The 23,920-nt window shown below is 64.1% G+C and overlaps 4 protein-coding genes across 6 annotated transcripts in view; 2 read left to right on the top strand and 2 right to left on the bottom strand.

The window, feature by feature from the left end:
• Nucleotides 1-23,920, top strand: part of BCL2L1 (BCL2 like 1) — a 198,432-nt gene that overhangs the window by 90,927 nt on the left and 83,585 nt on the right. The window lies entirely within an intron of this gene.
• On the bottom strand, nt 266-4,618 carry CCM2L (CCM2 like scaffold protein). 3 transcript variants are annotated; one of them, XM_055722618.1, is made up of 10 exons: nt 4,518-4,618; nt 4,068-4,235; nt 3,661-3,744; nt 3,311-3,494; nt 2,199-2,653; nt 1,981-2,116; nt 1,791-1,854; nt 1,393-1,540; nt 1,074-1,212; nt 266-830 (listed from the first exon to the last, which is right to left on the bottom strand). In XM_055722618.1, the coding sequence occupies exons 1-10, from the start codon at nt 4,545-4,547 to the stop codon at nt 550-552; spliced, it is 1,689 nt and encodes a 562-aa protein (XP_055578593.1). In that variant the 5' UTR covers nt 4,548-4,618; the 3' UTR covers nt 266-549. The 3 variants fall into 3 exon arrangements, with proteins under 3 accessions (XP_055578593.1, XP_055578594.1, XP_055578596.1); XM_055722619.1 differs by having other exon boundaries at nt 3,311-3,491; XM_055722621.1 differs by having other exon boundaries at nt 688-862.
• XKR7 (XK related 7) lies at nt 8,287-16,333 on the bottom strand. Its single transcript, XM_055722646.1, has 3 exons — nt 15,906-16,333; nt 9,663-9,862; nt 8,287-9,571 (listed from the first exon to the last, which is right to left on the bottom strand). The coding sequence occupies exons 1-3, from the start codon at nt 16,331-16,333 to the stop codon at nt 8,619-8,621; spliced, it is 1,581 nt and encodes a 526-aa protein (XP_055578621.1). The 3' UTR covers nt 8,287-8,618.
• PDRG1 (p53 and DNA damage regulated 1) lies at nt 21,252-23,565 on the top strand. The gene is made up of 5 exons (XM_055722644.1): nt 21,252-21,920; nt 22,124-22,199; nt 22,313-22,387; nt 22,744-22,824; nt 23,154-23,565. Exons 1-5 carry the CDS (start codon nt 21,420-21,422, stop codon nt 23,234-23,236), a joined length of 816 nt encoding a protein of 271 aa, XP_055578619.1. The 5' UTR covers nt 21,252-21,419; the 3' UTR covers nt 23,237-23,565.

Genomic DNA, 23,920 nt, shown 5'->3' with positions numbered 1-23,920 from the left:
ACACCATCGCTGGCCCCCCCACGTTGCTCTGAGCTCCCTGGGATCCCATGCTGCCAGGAGTGTCCCCCAGGGCCAGCCCAGCCCAGCTGGCAGCACCCTGACTCTGGGAGTGACCTGCATGTGGCACTGGGGTGGGCAGGGTGTTCCCAGCCCAGCAGTGGTAGGGTGCGTGGCAGGGCTGTGAGCAGTGCCCCTGGCCCAGCTCACCCCCCCACCGCAGCAGCCCCTGCACCCTGGCACGGCCTTTCCCTGGGGAAGAATCTGCTCTGCTCCCAGCTGTGGCTTTTAATTGCAATCTGCAGAAATTACAGCACATGGCATTGCCAGATGGGGGCTGTCTCACCACCATGGCTGCCCTACGATGCTGTTAGCCCTGCCAAGAGCTGCCAGGGTGGTGCAGAGCCCTTGACCTCTCCTGTGTAACAAAGTGGGGGACAATGTTCCCCCTCCCAGGCACTTGGGCAGAGCTGGGCACCTAGTAAGTCTGGGCTTGGAGATGCGGCACCGCATCAGTGAGTGGGGAGGGGACCACTGCGTTTCAGCACTCCCTCACAAGTAGTTGTCCTCTTCCTCTTCCTCCTCTTCCTCCTCATCCCGCGCCAGCGCCTCAATGTCATGGGTGATGTCCGTGATCATGCGGTTGAAGGACTCGGACTCGGAGCGCAGGGACCAGCTGTCGTAGCTGCGCACAGCCGAGGCTGATGTGTTGCTCATGCTGCGCTTGATGCGGCCAAAGCTGTCAGTGAGGATTCCACCCTCCCGGATGCCGATGCTCTCCAGGAAGGTCTCAAAGTACCCGATGTCTTGGTCAGGGATGAACGGCCTCATTCCTGCCATGGGCACCGTGAGCCTCAGGGTGACCCTGCCCCAGTGGGCAGCACTGGTGTGAGATGCCAGGCAGCCCCACCGGCTGCTGGCAGGGGGTTTGTCCCATCCCATCCCCCATGAGCAGCAGGGTGCCAACACCCCCCAGAGCACAGCCAACACCAGCACCCCAGCCCCAAGGGGTGCACGGCCATCACCAGGGGCCCGTGATGGCACAGGGTGGCTGCAGCATGAGCCCAGACACTCACCCAGGAGGAGGAATTTCCTGCGGTCCCCATAGAGGCGCAGGAGCTCGGTGCAGTACTCCTGCACCGGCATGCCCAGGCGGTACTCGCGGAGCAGGAGGGCGAACTGCTGGATCTCCTGCGGTGACAGCTTGTTGCGCAGCTGTGGTGACAGGGGCATGGGTTAGGCTTGGGGACACCAGCAGCGCACAGCCCCGGCCCCCCACCCTGCACCCCACTGCCTGCTCTCTGTTGCAGGGGGGGCTCAGGCCTGCCCACCACCCCACCCTGTTCCCAGCCACCAGCACTGAGTGGGATCCCTCGCCCGTCCCTGCGCCCGCACCGTCACCATGTAGTCCTGCAGCTGCTCCAGCCCAGTGCCGCTCTGGTCACTGCCGCTGCAGGCAGTGGCCAGGCTGTGGTGGGACTGGTGGAAGGAGGGCGAGGAGGCACCGCTGTAATATGCTTCAAAGGTCTCATGGGAGCCGTTGCTGTGGAGGGGACAGAAGTCAGGGGGTCCCAGCACCCCTTATGCACCCAGCTGCCCACCCCCTGCTGCACAGCACCCACCATCGGGCAGGGCTGGGGCATCTCTGCAGCTGGGGCAGGCACTCACCCTGGCACAGGGGCACCCACCTGGGGGCAGGGGCACTCACCCTAGTGCAGGGGCACCCACCCCCCAGGGGCAGGGGCAGGGGCACCCACCCGGGAGCAGGAGCACCCTGGGGGAGCCAGACTCACAAAGAGCTGCAGCAGCTGAAGTCGGCATCGTAGCCATAGGTCCCATCTGTGCGGCAGCTCTCGCCTGGGGAGGGAGAGTGAAGGTCTCAGAGGGGGGCCAAGCCTCTGCCATGGTACTTGCCTGCTGCTGCTGCCCATCAGCCCCGTGCCACTCCGCTCAGTGTCCCCATGCCTGTCCCCAGCCACTCACTCCTGCTGGAGAGCCAGGGCCGCGTGGGCGTGGAGGTGTAGTGGTACCCGGCGCGGTCCACACACTCGATGCTCTGGTCCCCGTAGATGATCTGGAAGACCTGGCAGATGAGCGCGCAGGACTCCTCGGCTGCATCCTGCAGCAGGAGGGAAAGAGCGAGCGTGGGTGCCGGTGGGTGGCCGTGTGCCGGTGGGTGGGCATGTGCCGGGGCCACTCACCCTGTTGGGCACGGCGAGGATGATGAGGTTGGAGTAGGCGTCAGGGCAAGGCTCCTGGGGGTCCAGGGGGTTGCTGCCGGTGTGCCGCCGCTCCCAGCTGCCAAAGCCGGTGCCACGCTCCCAGCTGCCACCGGCGATGCCAGCCCGCCGCCGCTCCCAGCTACCGCCGCAGGGCTGCCGCCGCTCCCAGCTGCCCGAGGGCCGCCCGCGCTGCCGCCGCTCCCAGCTGCCGCCCCGCCGCCGCTCCAGGCTGCCGCCCTGCCGGTTCTCCTGCCCGCCCCGCGCTGCCCGCCAGTCCAGGCTGCAGATGGTGTGCCGCCGCTCCATCGGGCCCCCCAGCCGCGACCCCTCCGGCCACGAGCCCCCCGGCCGCTTCTCAGCGGGGAATGTCTCAGGCACACCGGCTGGGGCTGCCTCGGGGTGTGCTCCAGCGGGGACCGGGTCCACTCCCAGGCCTGGGGCAGCAAGGACAAATGGGGCATCAGGGCAGGGGGCTGCTGCCCACCCTGCTGGCCCCCAGCCCCTGCCCGGGCCGCCCCGTCCCACTGACCAGGTGGGAAGCAGAAGGATGGGGGTGGTGAGGTGGGGCTGGGGAAGCCCCAGTGGGTTGAGGGCAGTGGGGCTACCGTGGGGCAGGGGCAGGGGCAGGGGGATTAGGGGCAGCAGGGCAGGGGATTAGGGGACTGCTCTGTGTGCAGGCTGGAGCTCAGCCTAGTGCAGCCCCCTCCCCAGGGACCCTGCCTGCGGCTGGCAGCTGAGCTCAGGTTTGATGATCAAAGCACCCCTGATCCCCTCTGGAGCTCCATGGCGGGGGACGGGGACGGGGGTCACTTCCAGCCTCATCTCCTCCTGCCATTAAAGCAACTGGCGCTGGGAACGCAGCTGGGACCTGCCTGCCAGGGCAGTGGAGAGCCTGAGGCAGTGCCCCCCTCCAGCCCCAGGGGAGCAGATCCCCACCGAGCCAGGGGGGCAATATGGGCTTTAGTGCTTGGCCCAAGCTGCTGCCACATACACCCCCAGCACCTCCCCAGCACCCCCCAGGCTCTGGCCCCTCGTGCCCTGGGGACACAAGGTGTTCGGGACCAGCTGTGCTGCCAGCTGGAGCCCCACACCGGTTTTGAGGATGAGGAGGTGCAGGGCGTCATCACGCAGGTAGGACGCTGCGGCGATCTCGTGGGTGGGGATGCGCAGGATCAGCTCCTCGTTGTCACGCCAGGTGAGCAGGAGGCAGCGTGCTGAGAGGCTGAGGATGCTGTCCTGCTCCGGCGTTGTCTGCAGCGGCAGCTCCTTCAGCTGCTGTGGGAGCAGAGCATGTGCTGGCTGTGTGGGGCACCCTGTGGTGTGGGGCACCCAGCGCCCACCCTCTGGGCTGTGCAGGAGGGCACCCTGTGGTGTGGGGCACCCAGCGCCCACCCTCTGGGCTGTGCTGGGGGGCACCCTGGGGAGTGGAGACCCCTCTTACCCTGGCTGTGTCCAGCAGCTGCAGCACCTCGTCCCGGCTGGAGGGATTCAGGGAGGATGTCACCCATGTCAGATGGCCTAAAAACTGCAGGGGACAAAACCCAGGGCAGATGGGGGGGCGCTGGGGTAGGCATCCTCCCCACCCCATGGCCCAGAGCCACCCCCAGAGCATCCACATCCCCAAGGCAGGATGCATGTCCCTGGGGTGCAGGGACACCCTGCAATGGGGGGTCCTCCTTGCACCCTCAGCCCACACTCCCCCTCCCTGGCTGTTTGTCTGTGTAGGGAGGGGACCAGGACCCTCCTGGCCACCGTGGCTGGTGGCTCTCAGCATGGCATGGTGGCCTCATGCCCCACCCCAAGCAGGCAGGGACCCCAGGCATCCCTGGGGACACCCCACCTCTTTACCTTCACCTCCTTCTCCACGTAGTCATGCAGCAGGATTTGGGGGTCAATCAGGTAGTCAGGGGGGTAGAGGGGCACCGAGTGCAGCGGCCGCCGGTAGACGCTGCTGCGGAGCGCCGGCCTCCGAGCCACCTTGGGGAAAACCAGCCGCTTGATGGGCGACACGAAGCCCTGGCAGGGGAAATGGGCATGGGGACATGTCACCACCAGGCACCCAACCCTGGCACCCGGGGTCCGTGGGCACCCAGTGCCCCAGGAGGGGCTGGGCCCCTCTGCTCACGGATCCCAAATTTGCACCCTTTGGGTGGTTCAAGGGGCAGAGAGCGGTGACCCCACCTCTCCCCACCACGCCACAGGATGGGGTGCAGGGCCCCTCGTCCCGGTGTACCTGTGCATCTGACCCCCTCCTGCCCTCTCAGCAGCCCCCAGGCCACCAGCCCCCGGCCCACGCACCTTCTTCCCCTTCTTGGCCTCGCAGTCCATGGCGGGGCTGCGGCGCTGCCTCCCAGCACGGCCGCCCCCACCGCCCCGCTCGGCGCCGCTGCGTTTTCCTGTGTCGGAAACTCCACCAGGATGGCCGGGATGTGAGTTCCTGCCCCTCCTGGGGGGTGCTGGGACTGGACTAGGCTGGGCTGGGCTGGGCTGCGACTGGGACTGGGACTGAGGCTGGAGTGGGACTGGGACAAAATTGGGACTGGGACTGCGACTGGGACTGGGGCTGGGACTGGGACAGGACTGCGACTGTGATGGCAACTGGGACTGGGACAGGACTGGGACTGAGACTGGGGCTGAGACTTGAACTGGGGCTGGGGCTGGGATTGGGACTGGGGCTGGGTGGTACTTCGGCAGAAGCAGGGTTTGAAGTAGGCTGGGATGGGACTGGAGCAGGGGCTTGGACTGGAACTGGGGCTTGGGCTGGGCTGGATGTCGGGCTGGGACTGGGGGTGACATTGGCTGGGACTGTGCCAGGGTTGGGGCAGATGCAGGGACTGAAGTAGGCTGGGATGGGACCGGAGCAGATGCCAGGGCTGGGGGTGCCCCTGAGACCTGGCTGCAGAGCAGCCCCTGCCCCTCACTGCCACAGGGCTTCTGCTGGGTCTGGGGGCAGTTCTGCTGCCCCGTGGCCCCCGGCAGCCCAGTCCTTGTGAAGCAGCACTGTGGGGTCCCGGCCCTCGCTGCCCCCGTCCTTCCCTGCCCACATGGGCCCTGGCACGGGGAGCAGCACCGGCAGGAGCCTGTGCAGCTGCACCCAGCACCCCATTCCCATGGCCACCCATGGGGCCTGAGCTCCCCGTGGGGCTGGGGGTCAGCCAGGGCTGGAGGCCTCCGCCTGGGGCAGGGAGGAGGTTGGCCCTGCATCAGCCATGTCCGCAGGCTTCCTCCTGCTGCATCCTGCCCGCACACCCCTTCCCTGCCAGCCGCCACACTGGGGCCAACACTGGCCAGGGCCACCAACACCGGACCGCTGCAGCCACCCTGCTCTGTCCCCCAAGGTCCCCAAGCACCCTGGGACAGAGGGGTCCTGCCCCGCTGCAGGTGCCAGCAAGGACAAGTTCCCACAGGCAGGGCTTATTGAAATGAATTTAATATCTCATGTTGCAGCAAAATTAAAAATATACAAAAAGTTTGTGGTATACAAAAAAAGTCTCGGTACAGACCCCGGCCTCCCGCTTGCCCCCGCGCCGAGGGTCCCAGAGGAGAAGGTGGCACACAGAGTATTTACAGTACATGACAGCAGCCGCCAGGTCCCGGTGCCAGGGGGGCCAGGGACACAGCCGAGACCCCCCGGCAGCCCCTGCTGGGAACAAACGGCCCTGGCCAAGGGCAAATGGGGCTGGGCCCTGGCCCAAACCTCTCCCCGCTCCCTGAAGCTGGGGTGGCCCTGCTGCCACCCTGAGGGGGGTGACACCCCCAGGGACCAGGACCCCTGTCCCTAGTGGGAGCTCAAGCACCCCCGGAGCTGCCCCCATCCCATAGCGCCCAGCTTGGCCCCAGGTTGTGCCCCTTCCAGTGCTGCCGCTGGCATTGGGTTTGGCTTCCCCTGCAGCACAGCCTGGGTGGGTGACAGGGGGGTGGCCGAGCCCCCGGGCCAGGAGCAGGGCCCATGGCTGCCCCCCAGCCCCACACATGGCCAGGCTCTCCACAACAAGCAGGGCAGCACCACCTGGGTAGGGGATGAGACCCCTGCCCGGAGCAGCCCAGGGCTGAGGGTACCGTGGCTTGAGTGCATAGAAAAGTGTCCCTCTGTCCTGCTGGCATGGCCCTGGGGTCCCCACACAAACCCCTGGGGTGAAGGGTATAGGGGGTGCAGATGGCACCAAATGCAGCTCCTCAGGTGGACGGGGAGAGGGGCTGGGGCAGAAGGGTCCAGAGGAGCTGCCCTGTGGTGTCACCCAGTCCCTACGTGACTCATCCCCATTCCGGTGGCTTCCCAGCTCCGTGAGTGGGACATGGCAAGGGGCCACCATCCTGGGCACTGCCTTGGGGCTGTGGTGATGCCGCTTGACTCCTATGGGGGTGAGTCCCCACCCCAGCCACTGCCCCTGGCCTTCCCTGAGGAAAAGAGACCCCTCTGCAGAGCCGCCCGGTGCCTGGTGCTGCCCCTGGCACCACCAGCACCCACCGCCGTGGTCTGCCCATTACTGGTGGTGAAGGAGGGATGCAGGTTGTGGGGAGGCCCAGCCCATTGCCCAGCCCCAGACATGCTCTGCACCCTCCTCCAGAAGGGTTTCCAAGGCTTCCAGTTAGCACCAGTTAGCACCAGTGACCCCAGCAACTGACCACCCCAGCCTGCTGTCACCTCGGCCTTCCAGCTACAAAGAAATGGGAAACAAAAGTAACGTGATGCCGCCGCCACCTGTCACCGGGCCAGGCACCCACACCATCCCTCGGGGTCTCCATGCCCGGCACAGTGGGTGGCAGCCAGCCCCCCCCACCCCCCAGCTTTCCCACTGCCATCCCTGCCGCGGTGCCTGCTGCCGTGCTTTCTGCCGTGCCTGCTGCCGTGCCTCGCATGGTGCCTGATGGCACGGCGGGGCTGGCACAGCTGCCCACACCCCCCAGCCCAAGGCAGGACTCGGCACCACGGCACAGGGCAGCCAGATCCAGGACCCCGTGGGGCTGTTGGGGGGGAACAGGGGGCTCGGGGAAGGCACAGGGGCCATGGGCACAGGGGGTGAGGGGCTGGGGTGGTGCATGGCTGAGGGGTGCAGCAGCTCCCCAGCCCTGTGAACCCCCTGCACACACATGCACACACACACACGTGTTCACACACGCACCTCCCCGGGACATGCCTGGCCCCAGGGCACACGGGGTACATTCAGCACAGCCCTTCGGGCGCTGGCACGCCGACAGATCCGCGCAGGACCAGGGACACATTCAGACCTGGAGCCTGGAGCAGCCCCGCTCTTGGGGCAGGCAGGGGCAGGCCGGGGGGAGGCAGGATCCCAGTTCAGGTTTATACTGTACTGGGGAGCTGGAGGGGGATGATGCCGGTGGCGGGGGGGGGTGTGAATGGAAACGCTCCCAAATGGGAAGCGATGCCAAACCTGGGAGGGCAGAACGGCTGGGGGTGAATCCTGCCTTGGGGGGCCCTGGGAACACTGGCAGGCCCCCCCCCCCCCCCCCCAGCAGTGCCATCCAGGCCCTGCTCCCCACCCCCACCTCACCACCACCCCCAGCTACAGTGGAGGTAGAAAATGTCACACAAAATGTCACCACTCAGGTGAAAACAAATCCGATGAGATGAAGCGTTCCTGTGGGGACTGGGGGGATGATGGGGTACAGCCATCCCAGCTGGAGCCAGGGGCCCAGCTCAGAGCTGGGGGGGAGCAGGGTCCATGCCCACCCATGACAGCCCCCTGGGCAGAGTGTGCACCCCACAGGGGAGTGGGGACCCCGTGGGGTTGGGGGACATGGCTCAACCCTGAGCCAGGGGGACCAAGGATGGAGAGGAAGGGGCTCCCCCGGTGCCAGCACTGCAGAGTGTGGGGGAAGTGGGAGGCACGGCGGGGGCTGGCCCGACCTCGGCTGTCCCCTGCCCAAGCTCCCTGGGAATTATGAGCCCCACGCACACCCTGGTGCAGCCGTGCTCTAGCCCCACAGCCCTGCCATGGCACAGGCACCCATGTGCCTGTGTGCTGCCCACCTGGAGTGCACCGTGCCCCACTCTGCCCCACTGTGCCCCAAGCCCCTCGCAGCTGCCAGCCCCCAGCCCTGGGTGCCCCATCCCCATCCTGCACCACTGACATGGTCAAGCACTGCGGGGCCACAGCACTCACCACCCTGGGCTCAGGCACCGGTGAGGTATTTTGGCAAGGACAAGCCCTGGGGGGAGCTGGGGCGGTTGCCGTAGGGTAGGACAGGGGTCTTGGCGGTGGGAGGGTGGCACAGGGGGGATAGCACCAAGAGACCTCCCCGGCCCCCGCCCGCGGGGCGCTCAGCGTGGCAGCACAGGAGGGCCGGCAAACCCAACAGAAAGGCAAACGGCTGCAAAGATGTAGGGTGGCCAGGATGGCACCAGGAGGCCCCCACTGCGGCCCTGTGCCCCCCACCCTACACAGTGGTCTCATACTCCAGCACCTCCTGGGGGGCACCAGGGGTGCGGTACTGCAGGCGTGGGGTGGTGGGCGATGCGTACTCCAGTGCCAGGATGGTCTTCCGCAGGCGCCGGTCGATGAAGTGGGCATCCCAGGCTGGGTACTTCTTCCTGGGCAGGTCAATGCGGATGACAGGCCCCTCTGTCCGCGGGGCACGGGCGGCCGGTGCCGGCGGGGCGCAGGGTCTCACCTGGAAAACGGGCACACAGCTGTCCCGCTCCCCCGGTGCCCCATCCCGCTCCCCCCCTGTAGTCCGCGGCAGCGAGCGGGGGGGGCTGGTGACGGCGTCCGCAGGGGACCCCGGTGCTGGGGCTGGTCGCTGCCGGAAAATGCAGCCCCCAGCGTGGGGGCTAAACATAGGGCCGTTGGGGTGCAAGAGGCAGTAGTAGATGAACATGAAGAAGATGCCAAGGGCAAAGCTGGAGCTGACCACACAGACGAGGATTAAGGCGTCGAAGTCAGAGGTGGTCTTGCGGTCGTAGTAGAGGAACCAGAGGATAGTGAGGGCAGCGTTCTCCGACAGTGTGATCATGTAGTAGATGCACATACGATAGCGGCTCCGTCCCTCCTTGACGTTGAACCAGCAGAAGATGTAGATTATGCCCACCACCATGTTGTAGATGATCTCCTCCCACTTGGACATGCAGAAGTCCGTCTCACCCTGGATGATCCAGAAGGTCATGATGCACCAGTGGGTGACGATGAAGATGCCAAAGTAGAGCTGGAACACAGAGGCAAAGAGGGCGAAGGCGATGGCACGGGCGGCGATGGTGAAGAGGTGCCACAGGATCTGCACCACAGCCCCCTTGTAGGACATGGGCATCTTGTCCTCCCGCGAGTCCCGCAGCACTTTCTGGTAGGAGGCGATCATCCACGCCAGGGAGACCAGTGAGGCTGAGGCCGAGAGCCCTGCGGGCACAAAGCGGGAAGGAGCAATGACAGCCTGCAGCAGCCTGGGGTCCCCCCTCCAGCCGCCCCCATCCTGGGCCGTGCCCCTTACCCTGCAGTGGCTCGATGCTGTTCTGCTGCACCATGATGCTGAGCTGCAGCACAAGCTGGGGTGCGCTCTTCAGGAAGGTCTCCAGCAGCCGCAGCATGCTGATATCTGCGCTTTCAAACATCATCCGCCAGTAGAAGTGGCGGCGGCGGTGCTCAGCCTGCCAGCGGCTCTGCAGCCCCAGGTACAGTGTGCGGAGGTACCTGCGCAAGGAGGGTGGGAGGGTGAGATGCACCACCACCGCCCAGGCAGCCGAGCTTGCCTCCTCCTGCCCATGCCAGGCATGCCCCATCACCACCACCAACCCGCTCCAGCAAGCACTTCCCCCCTGATTTGGGACGATGGAAAACCCCCCATGCTGGGGGTGCAGAGGGCTGCAGGGCAGCAGCGATGCTGAGCACGTCCCTGTCCCTCCCCAGGGCCCCGAGATGCTGGGAAGGGGCAGCTTGTGCAAAGTCAGCTCAGCACCCTGCTGCCCCATGGCTCACCTGGCCACCACCCCACTGCCCATCCAGCCATCACAGCACCCACCAGCCACCACCCCACTCCTCCACCCCCAGTGTTGCCCCTGGGCCCTCCCCGCAGAGTCTGGCTGCTCCTGCAGCCAGGGATCCTGCCCACAGCCCCGTTCTCCGGTCACCGGTGGATTTCGGTACTCTGGCCCCAGCCCAGCACCACAGCCGGCTGCTTCTCAAAGGGGATATTTTGGTCCCACCTGGCGTGGAGCCCATCCTGCCTGCCCCTGCCCTGGCCAGGACAAAGGCACCAGCTGGTCGTGCCGCGCTGCCTACGGGAAGCACCCGGCCGCTTGTGCCGGCGTTGCCTTGGCTCTTGGCAGGGCTGCAGGTATAGGTACATGCCAGCCCCGGCCATCTGGTCGTCGGCCGGGGGTCAGCGGAGGTGTGCGTGGCACCAATGCACGCACTGCCTGAGTCACTGTCACCAGGGACCCCTCCCTGTGGCACAGGGCCAGATCCGGGCACCACAGGAGGGGACATGGGGCCGGATGGGCAGGGCATCCCCGGGCAGCCCTGCCTGCACCATGGGCCGGTGGCTCTGCTGCCTCAGGGAAGGGGGAAGCTGGAGGAAGAGGAAGAAAGAACGATGACGGGGAGGACAATGGGCCATAAAGCTTCCTCTCAGCCGAGTAAAACCCTCACGCAGAGCGACAGCCTCTCCATCAGCTCCAGAAAGCGCTGCCAGACGGATCCACTAGCCCGGAGCGCAGGAGAACCCCTGATCCCAGCACTTTCAGCTCATCCGTCAGCGGGAGGAGGCAGGAGCTGGCCCTGCTCCCGCTGCAGAGGCGGCTGGGTGCTCCCTCCCCTGGGCTGAACAGCCCTGAGACCACAGTGAGGGCTATCAGCAGGGGCCACCGAGGCCCCTGTGCCACCCCACTGCCATCTGCTCTCACCCCGGGCAGCCCTGCCAGCTCCCTCAGTGTGTGGGAGGGCAGGGTGGGTACGCTGGTCCCATGGGGCTCCCATGGTCCTCCCCAGCGAGGCCACTTGATGCCCTGGCAGCCCCATCACCGCCTGCCCCATCCTCTCCCACCGCACTGCCGGGAGCCCCAAAAAGCCCTGCCAAGAGCTGGTGACTGGGCAAGACATTGATGTCAGCAAATCACACAATTTTAGTAGTTCCGTCCCAGTTTCAGCAGGTGCTGATGGCCACAGGGGCCAGCCCACAGCCCCGCTCCTGGCCCCCACCAGATTCTTTGTGCTGGTATCAAAATGACGCTTTAACCTTCACCTCGGGGGGGGGGCGCAGCTAATTTTAGACTTTGCTGCTGCCCATGCCTTGCTGCTTGGGAGGAGAGGCTGCAGCCGCCTGGCTCCCAACACAGATTCGCACCCCAGTGCCACCTGCTCGTGGCCAGCCAAGCCAGCACTGCCATTGTGGCACCGCCGCAGCCACTGCCCCCCAACCCCTCTCCCCTCCAGCCACTGCTCCCAGACCCACAGAAGGGCACGGGGATGGACCACCCCTCGCTGGCAGGGTGCAAACCAGGGGGGCCTGGGGACGGAGGGCACGGCATAGGGGAACGCAACAGAAGAAGCAATGCAGAGCCCAGGATGCTGCAGGGCACCACAGCTGGTCCCAGGGCACACACACAGATGAGGCACAGGCGCTGGCAACCTCATCCCCTCCCGGTAATCAGCCTCACTAATTGGGCTCATCAGCACTGTGATCCTGCTGTCTGTGGTGCACAGCAGCCCCCCAAGCACAGACGCCAGAGCTGTGCCGTCCCTGGCTCCTCAGCCGCTCAACAAGTGACCTGTGGCCTCCCCCAGCTTTTGGAGAGGGCACAATCATCCTCCCGTCTTCCCATCGGCTCCATAGATCTCATTAAAACAAGATTTCATCTCCCATCAACTTGCCAGAATGAAATGTTGATTCTTATTTGTTATGCATTTGATCATCCTGTGGTGTTTCAGCCCAGAGAAACCTCCCCACGCTGACAGCGCACGGCGGGCGCTTACCAACCCAGTGCCGCGGCAGCTGCATGGGAAATAGAGAATCAATCACTTGAAAAAAAATCATTTAATTTAAAAAAAAAACGATGATGAGGCAGAAACCTACCACGAGAGCTCTCAGGGCTAATTGCTCCCTCCTTTGTATTACAATGAGTAATCCAATGAAATCCCTGCAGCGGGAAGGTGGTGGGCTCGGGCAGGCACCAGTTTTGCCAGAGTGCCGCCACAGCTGGGTTTGCCACCAGCGTCACCATTTGCCCCCTACTACTGACCCCAGTTTTCAAGTGTTGGAAAAAAAGAAGTGTGAGGAGAAAAGCTCAGCTCTGGTCTTAACCAAACCTGCTAATCATCATTCTCTGATGGAAAAGGACGAGGGACCCCCTGGTCTAAGAGTGAGCGATACAGAGTGCGATTTTCCTAGAAGGTAATTTGGGATATCATCCCTTAATCCTTTATTTAAACAAGGAGAAAATTGCTTCCCTGTTGCAGCCATTTTAATCCCTTACACATCCCACCAAGTCAAGTCACCAGGGAAAGCTGCACATGCACCCAGCTGGGCTGGTACCGCGCCGATGAAAGTCCCTGTGTCCCACTGTTCCCATACCCCGACATGCTCTGGGTCCCCTGGGGTGGACGGGGGCAGACGAGGCTGCTTGTGCTCAGGGAAAGGCTCAGTCCAGCCCTAAAAAGCCCCTTGTCCTGCACACCAGGCCTGACCCCTGTGCTGGGTGCTGCAGCAGGACAAGCTGACACCCCAAAGTCAGGTACTCCCAGGGCCAAGAGGGGTCCTGCCCCCGAGCAGGCAGAGGTGTTGGCAGGGGGGAAACCTGTGGGTCCCAGCTTTGCCACCCTTCATAAGCCCACCCAGGGAGCTGCCAAGGGTGTCTGTGCCCGACAGGGCTGCCACCAGACTGGCATCAGGACCAAGGGGTGGCACCAAGTTCCCAAGCCAACAGAGGATGGGGGGACATGGGCTGATGAGGGGTTTTTGGGGAGGACCTGCACATAGAGAAGGCACCACAGGTCTGGCCCCGGTGACCACCCCAGGCAGCCAAACCAGGTGTGACCCCGGGCTAAAGCAGACACAGGGACACAACGGGCACAGGCAGGGCTGTCCCCAGTGCAAAGGGACCCACAGAGACACACCAGCCAGCTGCCAGCCCATGGAGGTGGCAGGGGACCCCTGGCACACTGCCAGGTGGGAGGCATGTGTGGCGTGCACAGCATCCCTTCCCTTCGGTGTTTCTTTGGTGAAAAAGTTGGTGACTTTTTTGCGAGCAGATTGGATAACAATTCCCAGGCTGCAAAAGCATCCAAGCAGCAGCCCACAAGCGCACCCGTGGTGTGGGCCCGGCTGGGGGACGGGCACATGCTTACACGAGCACATGGTCATGCAACTGGCACGGTCTCCAGAGAGCATCCATGGCAGAGTATTTGCATGTGCATCATGAACATGCTGATGACAACTAACTTCAGCAGCTTCTCACAGCAGCTGTAATTTGGGATAATCTCAGAGTTAGTGCTAGGAGCTGCCTTTGCAGCTGGAAAGCAGCTGTACTTTTGTGAGGATTTGGGGGTCTTTGCCACAGCTGGGGCTCAGAGCTGCACAGCGATGGATTTGTTAGGGGTGAGACCTGCTGAGGTGATCGCAAGGCAGGGAGGAGGCAGGTAAATTGGGGAAAGGGGAGATGTTTGGCAAGGGCTACAGTGCCCTGGCCAGGGAAAAGCCTTCCCTTCACATGCAGCATTTATTCAACACTTCTTTAACTGCCACATGCACCTGCACCGGATCCAACCTCACTAATGGGTTTAGCAAACTGCATTTAACTGGTCACCCGAGCTAATCCCAAATCCTGAGATTAGAAAGAGCCTCAGCTGCAGCTTGAGACCAACATGTCCTGGAGGGTCAGTGCTGAGAGTTACCATTTTAATTAGCTTAAGAGCCTCCATGGTGCAGCAGATCAGGAGACTGTGGCTGACACCACCGGGAGCAAAGCCCCTGCCTGCAGCCCAGACCTGGCTCGGGCCAGGATCAGGTAATTGCCCCCAGGGTGCTGGGGCCAAGGCTGCCTGCAGACAGGCTTAGCAGCTGGTGGGCCATAGAACTCCCATCCTCTCCTTCACCAGCTCCTCCAGCACACTGACAGGGTTTGCACGCACCTGCAGCCAGCATACCCCAAGAGCTCCCATGGGGATGGGTGGGATCAGGGAGGAACAGGAGTTCTGTTGATGAGGGAAGGGGCAGGAGCCCCTCTAGCACGGTGCACGCTGCCCTGTGAAACAGTTAGAGATCCCAGGAGCATCCCAGGAAAAGCAGCAGCAGAAGAAATGCATGCAGACAACAGGGAGTGGAGGAGCCTCTGTACTACAGTAGCTCAGGAGGGGAAACAGCACAGAAACCCGAGCCGGGAGCACTGCCCGCTCCCTGCATTGTTCCGGGAATTTGCCATTGTCTCCGCTGCCCTCCCAGCACCAACCTCCCTGGGAAGCAGCTCGGTGCCAGAGCCACAGCTCTTCCCCAGCGCCCAGAGCTCAGCGGAGCTGGGAGGGAGCAGGGCCGGCTCCACAGCACAGGGGAGGAAGATGCCAAAAAACCGTCAGCTCATGCTTCTGGAGGGTCTGTGGAGATGCAGGCAAAGGGCCCTGAGCTTGCTCCCACCTGCCAAGCTGCTGCCCTGCCCGCATAGCCTGCCTTTCCCTGGGCCCAGGAAGGGTCAGGCATCAGAGCCTGGGTAGGCTGGGGACAAACAGCACCTCCTCACCCACGATCCCACAGACCACAGCGAGCTCCAGGCTGGAGTACGGAGAGATGTCTGGGATGAGGATGCGAGCCCAGGGCATTTGGGGCCTGGCAGAAGCATTTCACACTCCCTGGGACTCGGCTGCTATGGCCAGGCAGGCTCCCCAGCAGGCCCAGCACCGTCTGGCCAGTCTGTGCCACTCAGCTGGGCTGCCAGCTCCTCATACCAGCTCCCACCTGTACCCACAGCTCCTGCCCGTGCCCACCTGCACCCACAGTCAGGCTCTGCTGGGCCTCTCCTCTGCCATTCATCCTGCTGTGGCTGCAAAGGGATTGACCCCCATGCCCTCCCCAGCTGCCTGGGCCCCTGCTGCACCTCGCCATCCCCACCCATGTCCCCCCCATGCCCTGCTGTCCCCACCTGTGTCCTCCATGCTGCATTCTGTTATCCCCACCCATGTCCCTTGCTGCACCTTGCCACTCCCTCCAGCCTCAGCCTGGTTCCATGACCCCTGTGCCTCTGGACCTGCCCTGGCTGCCACAGGGGGATGAGGCCCCACAGTAGTTCTATCCTGGCCCCCTGGTAACCCTGGCACCCCCATGCCCCTGTCCCTGTGTACCTCAAGACCTGCCTCAGCTGCAGCAAATAGATGAGGCCCCACAGCAGCCTCACTCAGTCCCATCCTGGCTCCTTGTCTTCCCCATCCTGTCTCTGTGTCCCTTGTAGCCACCCATACCTTCACACCCACCTCAGTTTCAGAATGTGGATAAGGCCACACAACAGCTCCATCCTGGCTCCCTGGTACCCTCACACCCCCTGTCGTCCCATAGCCCCGTACCTCCAGACCCATCCCAGCTTCAGCACGTGGATGAGGCCCCGCAACAACCCCATCCTGGTCTCTACTGTCCACCCACACCCCCCCCATCCTCCCTGTACCTCCAGACCTGCGCCAGCTGCAGCAGGTGGATGAGGCCCTGCAGCAGCCCCATTCCGGCCCCATGGTACCCCAGCCCCCCGTCCCCCCGTACCTCCAGACCTGCCCCAGCTGCAGCAGGTGGATGAGGCCCTGCAGCAGCCAGACGCAGAGGCGGCAGCAGCCGCGGGGGCCGCGGGCGCTGTCCTTGGTGCTGCCGGCGCTGTCCTTGGTGCTGGCGGCGAAGTCGTACACGAACCACCTGAAGCTGAGCAGCTGCACCACCAGCGAGGGCAGCAGCACGAACAGCAGCGTCAGCCCGAACCACCACCGCTGCCCCCGCACGTAGTAGTGGGCCGCCAGCCACAGGTCCGAGGCGCCGTCCGCGAAGCACACCAGGAGGGCGCAGAGCACCCAGCAGCCGTCCCGCAGCCGGTAGCGCCGCGCCGGGGGGGCCGCGCCGCCCGCCTGCCTCCCGCCGCCGCCCTCCGGGCTCTCCAGCCGCACGGCCGGGCCGCCGCCGCCGTCCGACTTCGCGGCCATGTTGTCGGGGGAGAGGAGGAGAAAGGAGGGAGCGGGAGAGACTTCCGGAGGGAGGACGGCGCCGCCGAGCCCGCCCCGGCAGCGCCCGCCCCTGCCGGCCTCGCCCCGCGCCCGCCGGCCGCCACCCGCCGCCGGCCCCGCCGCTCGTCCCCCCGGCCCCCGCCCGCCCCCGCCGGAGGGGGCAGCCGCCCCGCCCCGCTGCCGCCGCGGGGTCCCGGGGGAGCGCGGTGCCGCTGGGCGCATCCCCGCTCCCCTGCCGGCAGGGGCAAGCGGCTCCCCCCGCTCGGCCCCGGCCCCCGGGCTCCCCGCCGCCCCTTGCCCGATGCCGGTGGGTGCCCCTTCGCGCCCCGCCCCGGGCCCGGCGGACCCCCCGGGGCAGCAGCCGTGCCGCCCGACCACCCCCCACCCGGCTAACCGGGGCTCCCCGGGCAGCCGCAGGGCGGTCCTGGGCTCCCCCGGCCCCGAGCGTCACTCCTCGGCCCCGGCCAGCCCCGACGCAAGGCTCCAGCCCTGCAGCGGGCCCGGGCAACATGAGCCCCCCGTGGGCCGGGGGCTGCAGATGCTGCGGGTGCTCCCGCTCCCCCAGGGCCGGGCCAGGGCCACAGGCCACCAGGCTCCTGCGACAGGTGGCCTGAGGGAGCCCCAGCCGGGACCTGCTGGGCTGGACCTGAGCCCTGCTCTGGGGGAGAGTCCCAGCCCCGGGGAAGCCTCTGCAGGGTCACACAGCTGCGCCAGCGCCGGGGTCTGCTTTGCAGGGACCATGGGCACCAGGGTTTGGGTGCGGCTGTGCTTGGCCACTCCTTGGCTCTGCCCCGCCACATCTCCCCTCTATGTGTTGCCCACCAGAGTTCGGGTGCAGCACGGCTGGCAGAGCCAGGCTGCCCTGGCCCAGCTGGCAGCGCCAGGGGCTGGTGCCCTCACAGGACACGTGCTCACGTGAGGAGCAGCACTGTGCCGGCGTGCCCGGCGCTGCTGGGAGAGAAAGGGCTTTTTACGCCTTTGCAGCATGCCTCCAGGGAGGGTGATCACATGCAGGCAGCTGCCTCGTGAAGGCAGCCTCAGCCCCCAGACCAGAGGACAGGGTCTGGCTCTCTGCATTTCAGCCCCCAGGGCTCAGCCCCGCATGCCTGCCTGCGGAGGAGCCACGAGAGGCTGGAGCCTGGCCCACGGCTGGAGCCTGGCCCACGGCGAGCATGCTGCAGCACGCAGCGAGGGGGAGCGTGTTTTATCCCAGGAAACGCAGCCAACTTCCAAACTCTGCCTTGCAGAGCAGCAAGGGGGATCAGCACGCACCCAGTGTAAGCACGCACCCAGTGTATGTCTGGGTTCCCGGTGCACAAAGCCGAGGGGAGCAAGTGGGACAGGAGAAGGCGTTAGTCAGCACAAGGGAGCAGAGCCAGTCCCTCAGCGAGGCTCTCGGTGCTGCATGTATTAGCATGGGTAATGCGACTTAAATACCTAACCTTGAGATACTCCTGACAGATCCCCTCGACAAATGCCTGCCTGGGGGAGGGGATGCTCCCAGCATCCCAGAGCCTGAAGAAAACCTTTCATCCACCACCGGTCAGAGCCAGGGTCCCTTCAGAAGACGGGCTCTGCTGGCCAGAGCCCCTGCTGATGGCTGGCCAGCCCCAGCCCTCTCTGGGCTCGGTCCCTGGGGAATCTCTGTCCTGGCTGGGCCGTGGAGCAGAGCCGGTGCTGCCACGATGGTGGGCACAGCACCAGGGAGAGGGGACCTGGAAACCAGGACGAGACAGACCTACCTTCCTTCGCTGATCCTGAAATGCCCCCTCTGAAACAGCAGTTAAAGATCCACAGTCTGAAAACACGGGGATTGTGGTTTGAAGTCTGATTTATCTTAACAACAGGCCCTGGCAGCCACATGAAAAAATGAGAGAGAAAAAAACCTATAAACATCCCCGAAGCCTTCCTGTGCAGCTGTCAGCAGGCAGGGAGGGTTTCTAGCTGCATACATAAAAGTGCTGCAAGGAAGAAAAAGGAACATGTTGAAACCAAACCCTGCTCTTTCCATAACAAAGTACACAGAAAGCAAAGCAGCCCTCAGCACTGGGCAGGCAGCTGCTCCCTCCGACTGCCCAGTTCCCAGGGGACACATAAACGTGCAACTGGTCCAAACAGACCGCTGGTCCCGGGCTGTGTCCAGCTTCCAAGGAAAAGGCCTGCCGCTGGCGCTGGCTCCAGGAGGAGAAATCCATGATTTGCAGCTGGGCTCAGAGCTTGGCTGGGGAGAGGCCCACAGAGTGCAGCACCAGCCGCTGCTCGCTGCCCTGCGAATGTTTTTCAGGTGCTGGTGGCTTTGTGATTCCTCCTGCTGCAGCAGACTCAGCTGCAGCTTCCCCCAGGCCTGTGCTGAGCTGGGCCCCCCTTCCCTGAGAGAGTGGCCCCTGCCCCTCCACGCAGCCCAGCATCCCTGGCAAAACCCTACCTTCATCGCACTGTCATTGGCAACCTCAGGTGGTCACCGTGCTTCCCTCTGCTGCTGCCAGGACATGGGCAACCTATCCCCATCTCATTCCTATGCCTGTCCACATCTCCATCCCCATCCCCACCCCATCCCCATCCCTATCCCGTTACCATCCCCTTACCATCCCCATCCCTCCCACACAGACTTTGAAAGCCCTCCCTCCTCCTCGCCTCCCTGGGCAGTGCGTGGGCTGCTGCGGTAGGTGGTGGGAGAAGGTTTCCAGCCCATTGAAGGGGACAATCACTACCCAGCCAGGCCATGCTTCCCAAGCACCACCTCCAGCTCCGAGCTCTGCAGGCAAACCCCAGTCTCCAGAAGCTGTGTCCATGCACATGTGGAAGGAAGGGCAGCTAGGGCTTTCACTGCCCACAGAGCCTTTTGTCACTGCTCTGAAAAATGTGTCCCTCTGGGAGGTAAGTGTGGCGCCAGCTCTAGTTGGGGTCCCAGCACACACCGTGAGACACAGGCACTTTTCTTTTCTGATTCCATCAGAGCAATAAGGATCAAATGCTGCCTTTGTGCCCAGCAGAAAACTGAAGCCAGTCACTCTGTGGTGGATGCTGTGGTGTGAGGCTGCAGGAGAAAAGCAGACCCACATCCTGCATCCCATGTCCTGCATCCCGCTCTGCAGCTGACCCCTGTGCCCAAGTCCCACTGGGACTCTGGAAGTCCCCCTGTCAGCTGGCCCCCGATCCAGTCTGTAGATCTCCAGCCAGCCACCCTCACTGTAAAAGGAGCATTTTCCAGCACTGGCATCCAGCCCCAATCCCGCTGCCTCTTTTGGTTGATGTCAGGAAAAAATCCAACCTGAGTGTGAATCACCCCCAGCACAGCCAGGATGCTGTGCATTAGTACTCACTTCCACTGCTCCCCTGGAAGCCACCTTATTTTAGCACATGCTGCCGCAGACGGAGGAGGTCTCCCCAGTTAGCTGTAACAAATGACCTTATGGGATTAGGGCCAGTAATCTTCTGATCTGGGTAATCTCCCTTAAGGGATTATTTGCCCACAGAAGTGTGGTGACCACCAGCCAGCCACCGCCTGACTCCCTCCGTTGCTGTCCCCTGTGGTCCCCGTGCAGCCACTCCCATCTCCAGCAGCCCAGAGGTGCCACAGCACTTGGAGGGGGTGTCACCATGCATCCTTTGGGGAGCTTCTTGCTAAGATGCGTCCTGTGAAGGGCATGAGCCAGCAGGCCAGGTCTCCCCAGCCCAGCTGGTGCTTTTCCTGTCCCCCAGCCCACGCTCAGTGCCTTGGGCAGGTTGTCAGGGCTCCCTCCCGTGAAAGCACCAATCCAAGACACCAAGGTCCCTCCACCATCAATGGGGAAGCAACAGCGTCGCTGTCATCACGCAGCACTGAATGGCATTGCCAGGGAGGCAGCACCAGCCGCATGGGGACAGGGCTACATTCAGAAAGCCGAGAGCTACTGCTGAGGGTCAGCACCCACTTGGTGACAGCAGCAGAGCAGGCAGCGGTCCCCAGAGCAGGGAGGAGCTGGGGGGCTGGTGCCAAGGCAGTACCCTCCACCCTGGCCTCAGGGCTCCGAGGTGCCAGTCGATGAGAAGCGCTTCTCCATGACTGTCCGGCACCACATTCCCTGGGTAGGGAAACGGCATGGCCGGACCCGCAGCAGGCAGGAGCCGGCAGCACCGTGTGAGCTGGAGGTTACAACTCTGGGCTGGCTGGGCACTGCCACGCTGAAGGATGGTCAACGTTTTCTGGGCAATTTGAGAATGCAGAACCCCAGGAAAGCGTGCGGCACGTTGTACCAGCAAGCAACAGGTGCAGAACCAGCACCCGTGAGGTGCCTGCACTGGAGGAGCAGCAGGGCCAGTGGCTCTGAGCCGGGAGCCGGGCAGTTTCACAGGGAGGAGCAGCGCTGCTCTGGGGTTTTGTCCAGAGCAGGGACAGGGGACACAAAACCCACATCCCCTGTTAGCCACTGGCCCTGGGGGGCCCTGGGGCCCCTCTCCCACCACAGAGCTCACACGGTGAGGGTCTGCCCGTCCCTGCCACCAGCGCTGGGTTTCCCTGCACCTCCCACACTGCTTCTCCATCTCCTCTTGCTCATGGGCTGGCTGGGGTGGGAAGGGGGGGGGTAAAAGCCATTCTGAGGTGCAGTATTTCCCCCTGCCCATGGGCAGGATCACTCAGGGCAGAGGATGGATGTGGTACCCTGGCAGTGCCTTGTGGCTGCTCCGAGCATCCCCAGGGCTGGTCTTTGCCCGGCGCAGACTGGGGGGCATCGGGGCTGGCTGAGGGTGACCACCGGGACTGCAGCCGGCTCCCCCCCGGGGACAGCAGCCCCCCTCCGCTGAGCTCGGGACGAGCGACCCAGCTTCATGAAATGGAATCTGAGCCAATCCCGCAGCGCGTTTAGTGCTTTTTATTCTGTTCTGGGGCGGGGAAGGGGACAGAAAGGCGACCTGATGCTGCAGGGAGCCCAGCTGCATGGCAGCAGTGCCCGGCATCGAGGAAGGGCCGAGAGTGGCGCGGTGCTGGGGGGAGCAGGGAGAGGGGGTGGGATACGGCCAGGGATAAATAATTCACGGGAGGGGTGTGGGGGGGCTCTCCGGGCTGCGGGAAGCGGGGCTGGCGATGGGGCTGGCTCTGGCTGTGGGGCTGGGGCTGGCTCCCCGCGCCGCCGGGGCTCAGCACCACTCGGCGCAGCCAGCGCCCCGTCCTGCCGCCGGGCGGCGAGTCCCCGCGGGCACGGAGCCCTCCCGGGCCCCGGTGATCGCTGCCCCTCGCGGTGCCGCCCGCCTGCTCCCGCCTGCTCTCGCCTCCCTCCCACGAGCCCGGCCACGCGTGTTTCCAGAGCGGGCTCGCCCCCACTCCCGTGGGCTTCCCGATGCCCCGCGCGGGGCCGCGATCCCAGGGGCGGCCGCCAGGGGACGCTGCTTCCACCGGGACCCTCCCGCCGCGGAACCCGCCTGCGCGGCTGCAGCTGCGCCCGGCCCCGAGCGGCACCGGACCGGCCCCGGCCCCGAGCGGCGGCCAGGCTCCGGCCCCGCCATGGCGCGGGACCCGGCCTTCGTGCTGCGCTACCTGGCCGAGGTGGAGGAGCTGGCCGAGGACGTGCTGGCGGCACGGCAGCAGGTACGGCCCGGCCCGGCGTCGCTCGCGGTGGCCCCGGCGGCCCTCCCGCCCCCGGCCGCGGCCACAGCCCCCAGTCCCGGCCGCAACCCCCAGTCCCGGCCGCGGCCGCGGCCCCAGCCCGAGCCCGAGCCCCGGCCCACAGCCCCGGGCCCCGGCCCCCAGTCCCGGCCCCGGCCCCACCGACAGCCTCTCTCCCGCTGCAGATCGTGGACCTGGACGTGAAGCGGAACCGGAACCGCGAGGCCTTGCGGGCGCTGCAGAAGGACCCGGAGCCAGACGGTGGGGCTGGGCTCCTCGGTGCTGCCTCAGCCGGCGCTGAGCCGGAGGGACAGCAGTGCCCGGGGAGAAAAGCTGCCGTGACAAAGCCCTTTCCTTTCCCCCCTCTCCCCCAGGCAAGGCCATGGTCTGCTTCGGGAACATGTTCATCGAGCTCCCAAAAGCACAGACCAAGGAGATGCTGCAGAAGGGTAAGGCAGGCTGCCCCGAAGGCTCTGCCGACGTGCACTCTTAACGATAAGGTTTTACAAAAACAAACAGGATTCTGTCTAGCTTCCAAGTGCCCGAAACCTCTCAATAGCAGCCACAAACTGATTCTGGCCATCACTCAGCTGTCCCAGGCAGTGCCATGGGAAGCAGATTCGGGCATGAAGCAGCCTGGGGCTCAGTCCCATGGGCAGCGGAGGGCAAGGTGGGACCCCAAGGTAGCTGGGGAAGAGCCCTCTCTCACCCCCTGGCCTGGGCTCCTGTGCCTAGTGTCCTGTGGGAGACTCAGACTTCACCCCAGAGCCTGCAGTCCTCCTCACTCCTGTCCCGCTTGTCTCAGACCAGGAACATCTGGATGAGGAGATAAACAATCTCCGGAAAGAGCTGCGTGTGAAGGTCAACCGCCTCTTTGAAGCTCAAGGTAAACACTTGTGTTCTTGTTCCCAGATACTTCTTGGTATCTGGGAGCAGACATCGCATGTCAGGAGGGTCCAGAAACTCCTGAGCTCTGTGTGCTCCTGCAGCTGCTTTCCCACTGGCTTTGCAATGCCTTCCCTGCTCCAGCAGTGTTGTATGGCTCCTGGTGCACAGCTGTCACCCTAAACAGGCTCCACATCACGCCAGGGTGACCCCACAGCCACAGCAGCTTCTGGGACTGTCCCTGCCCTCCCTGCAGCCCCACTAGAGTTTAATGCGGACTGTTTCACATATTTTGTAGCAAAATCCTGATTTTTCTGTGTGTTCTCTTAGGTAAAGCTGAGCTGAAGGGATTTAACCTGAACCCCATGACGGCTGAGGAAATGAAGCTCATCAATCGCATCCTGGAGGGCTGAGGTGGCCGTGCCATCGTCACAGCGCTTCTTTAGGCTGTTGCTCATGGAGCTCATGCTGCAATAGCTGCAGCCTTTGCGGTTTGCAGGAGGACATCAGTGTGCCTGGGGCCCACCCCGGGTGAGGTCCCTGGCAGGTGCTGGGAAGTGTTTGGCTCCTCAGCTACGACGCTGCACTTTCCTTGGATCACAAACCCTTTCCTGCTCCTTGCTGCAGCCCGGGTGGCAGAACTGTGCCGAGGCACGGGCTAGGACACAGCACCAGGCAAATAAATGCCCATGGCTGGGGTGGAAGTGGGATTATTAAAATCAGAGCAGCAGGACATTCCTAACTCCGTGTGTGTTTCTTGTTTTTTTTATGCAAGCGCTTCTGGAGTTTGGCTTCAGAGCTGGTTCATTGTCATGTCAGGAACAAGAGTAGGAGGAACTGGGAATCCACAGTGTGCCCAAAGCACAGAAGAGGAGTTCTGTGCGCCTGTGGTATTAAAACAAAGCAAAGCTGTACATCTGAGGCATGTCAGGAATCCCTTTAAAGATGTGTAGGGAGGGACAGGAGGTGGTAGCATCCTTTCAGTCTTGCTGGGAAAACATGTTCTACTGTTAAGTTGAAAGGCAAGACACCACAGAAACAAGGGTTTCAAAACTAGATGAAGGGATAAAATGTATGTGTATTTAAAACAGCCTGAA

This window comes from Falco cherrug, chromosome 10, assembly GCF_023634085.1.
Source record: "Falco cherrug isolate bFalChe1 chromosome 10, bFalChe1.pri, whole genome shotgun sequence".
NCBI lineage: Eukaryota > Metazoa > Chordata > Aves > Falconiformes > Falconidae > Falco > Falco cherrug.
Note: the sequence above shows the minus strand (reverse complement) of the source record. Positions and strands in the feature narration are given on the sequence as shown.

Excerpts from the sequence above, each read along its gene's own strand:
- XKR7 (XM_055722646.1), bottom strand. The coding sequence starts at position 16,333 with ATGGCCGCGAAGTCGGACGGCGGCGGCGGCCCGGCCGTGCGGCTGGAG. Across the intron at positions 9,863-15,905 it reads CAGCTGGGGCAGGTCTGGAG|GTACCTCCGCACACTGTACC; the intron begins GTACGGGGGGAC and ends CTCCTTGCGCAG. Across the intron at positions 9,572-9,662 it reads CAGCATCGAGCCACTGCAGG|GGCTCTCGGCCTCAGCCTCA; the intron begins GTAAGGGGCACG and ends TTGTGCCCGCAG.
- CCM2L (XM_055722618.1), bottom strand. The coding sequence starts at position 4,547 with ATGGACTGCGAGGCCAAGAAGGGGAAGAAG. Across the intron at positions 2,117-2,198 it reads TCCTCGCCGTGCCCAACAGG|GATGCAGCCGAGGAGTCCTG; the intron begins GTGAGTGGCCCC and ends CTCCTGCTGCAG. Across the intron at positions 831-1,073 it reads CAGGAAATTCCTCCTCCTGG|GAATGAGGCCGTTCATCCCT; the intron begins GTGAGTGTCTGG and ends TGCCCATGGCAG.
- PDRG1 (XM_055722644.1), top strand. The coding sequence starts at position 21,420 with ATGGGGCTGGCTCTGGCTGTGGGGCTGGGGCTGGCTCCCCGCGCCGCC. Across the intron at positions 22,200-22,312 it reads GAAGGACCCGGAGCCAGACG|GCAAGGCCATGGTCTGCTTC; the intron begins GTGGGGCTGGGC and ends CCTCTCCCCCAG. Across the intron at positions 22,388-22,743 it reads CAAGGAGATGCTGCAGAAGG|ACCAGGAACATCTGGATGAG; the intron begins GTAAGGCAGGCT and ends CGCTTGTCTCAG.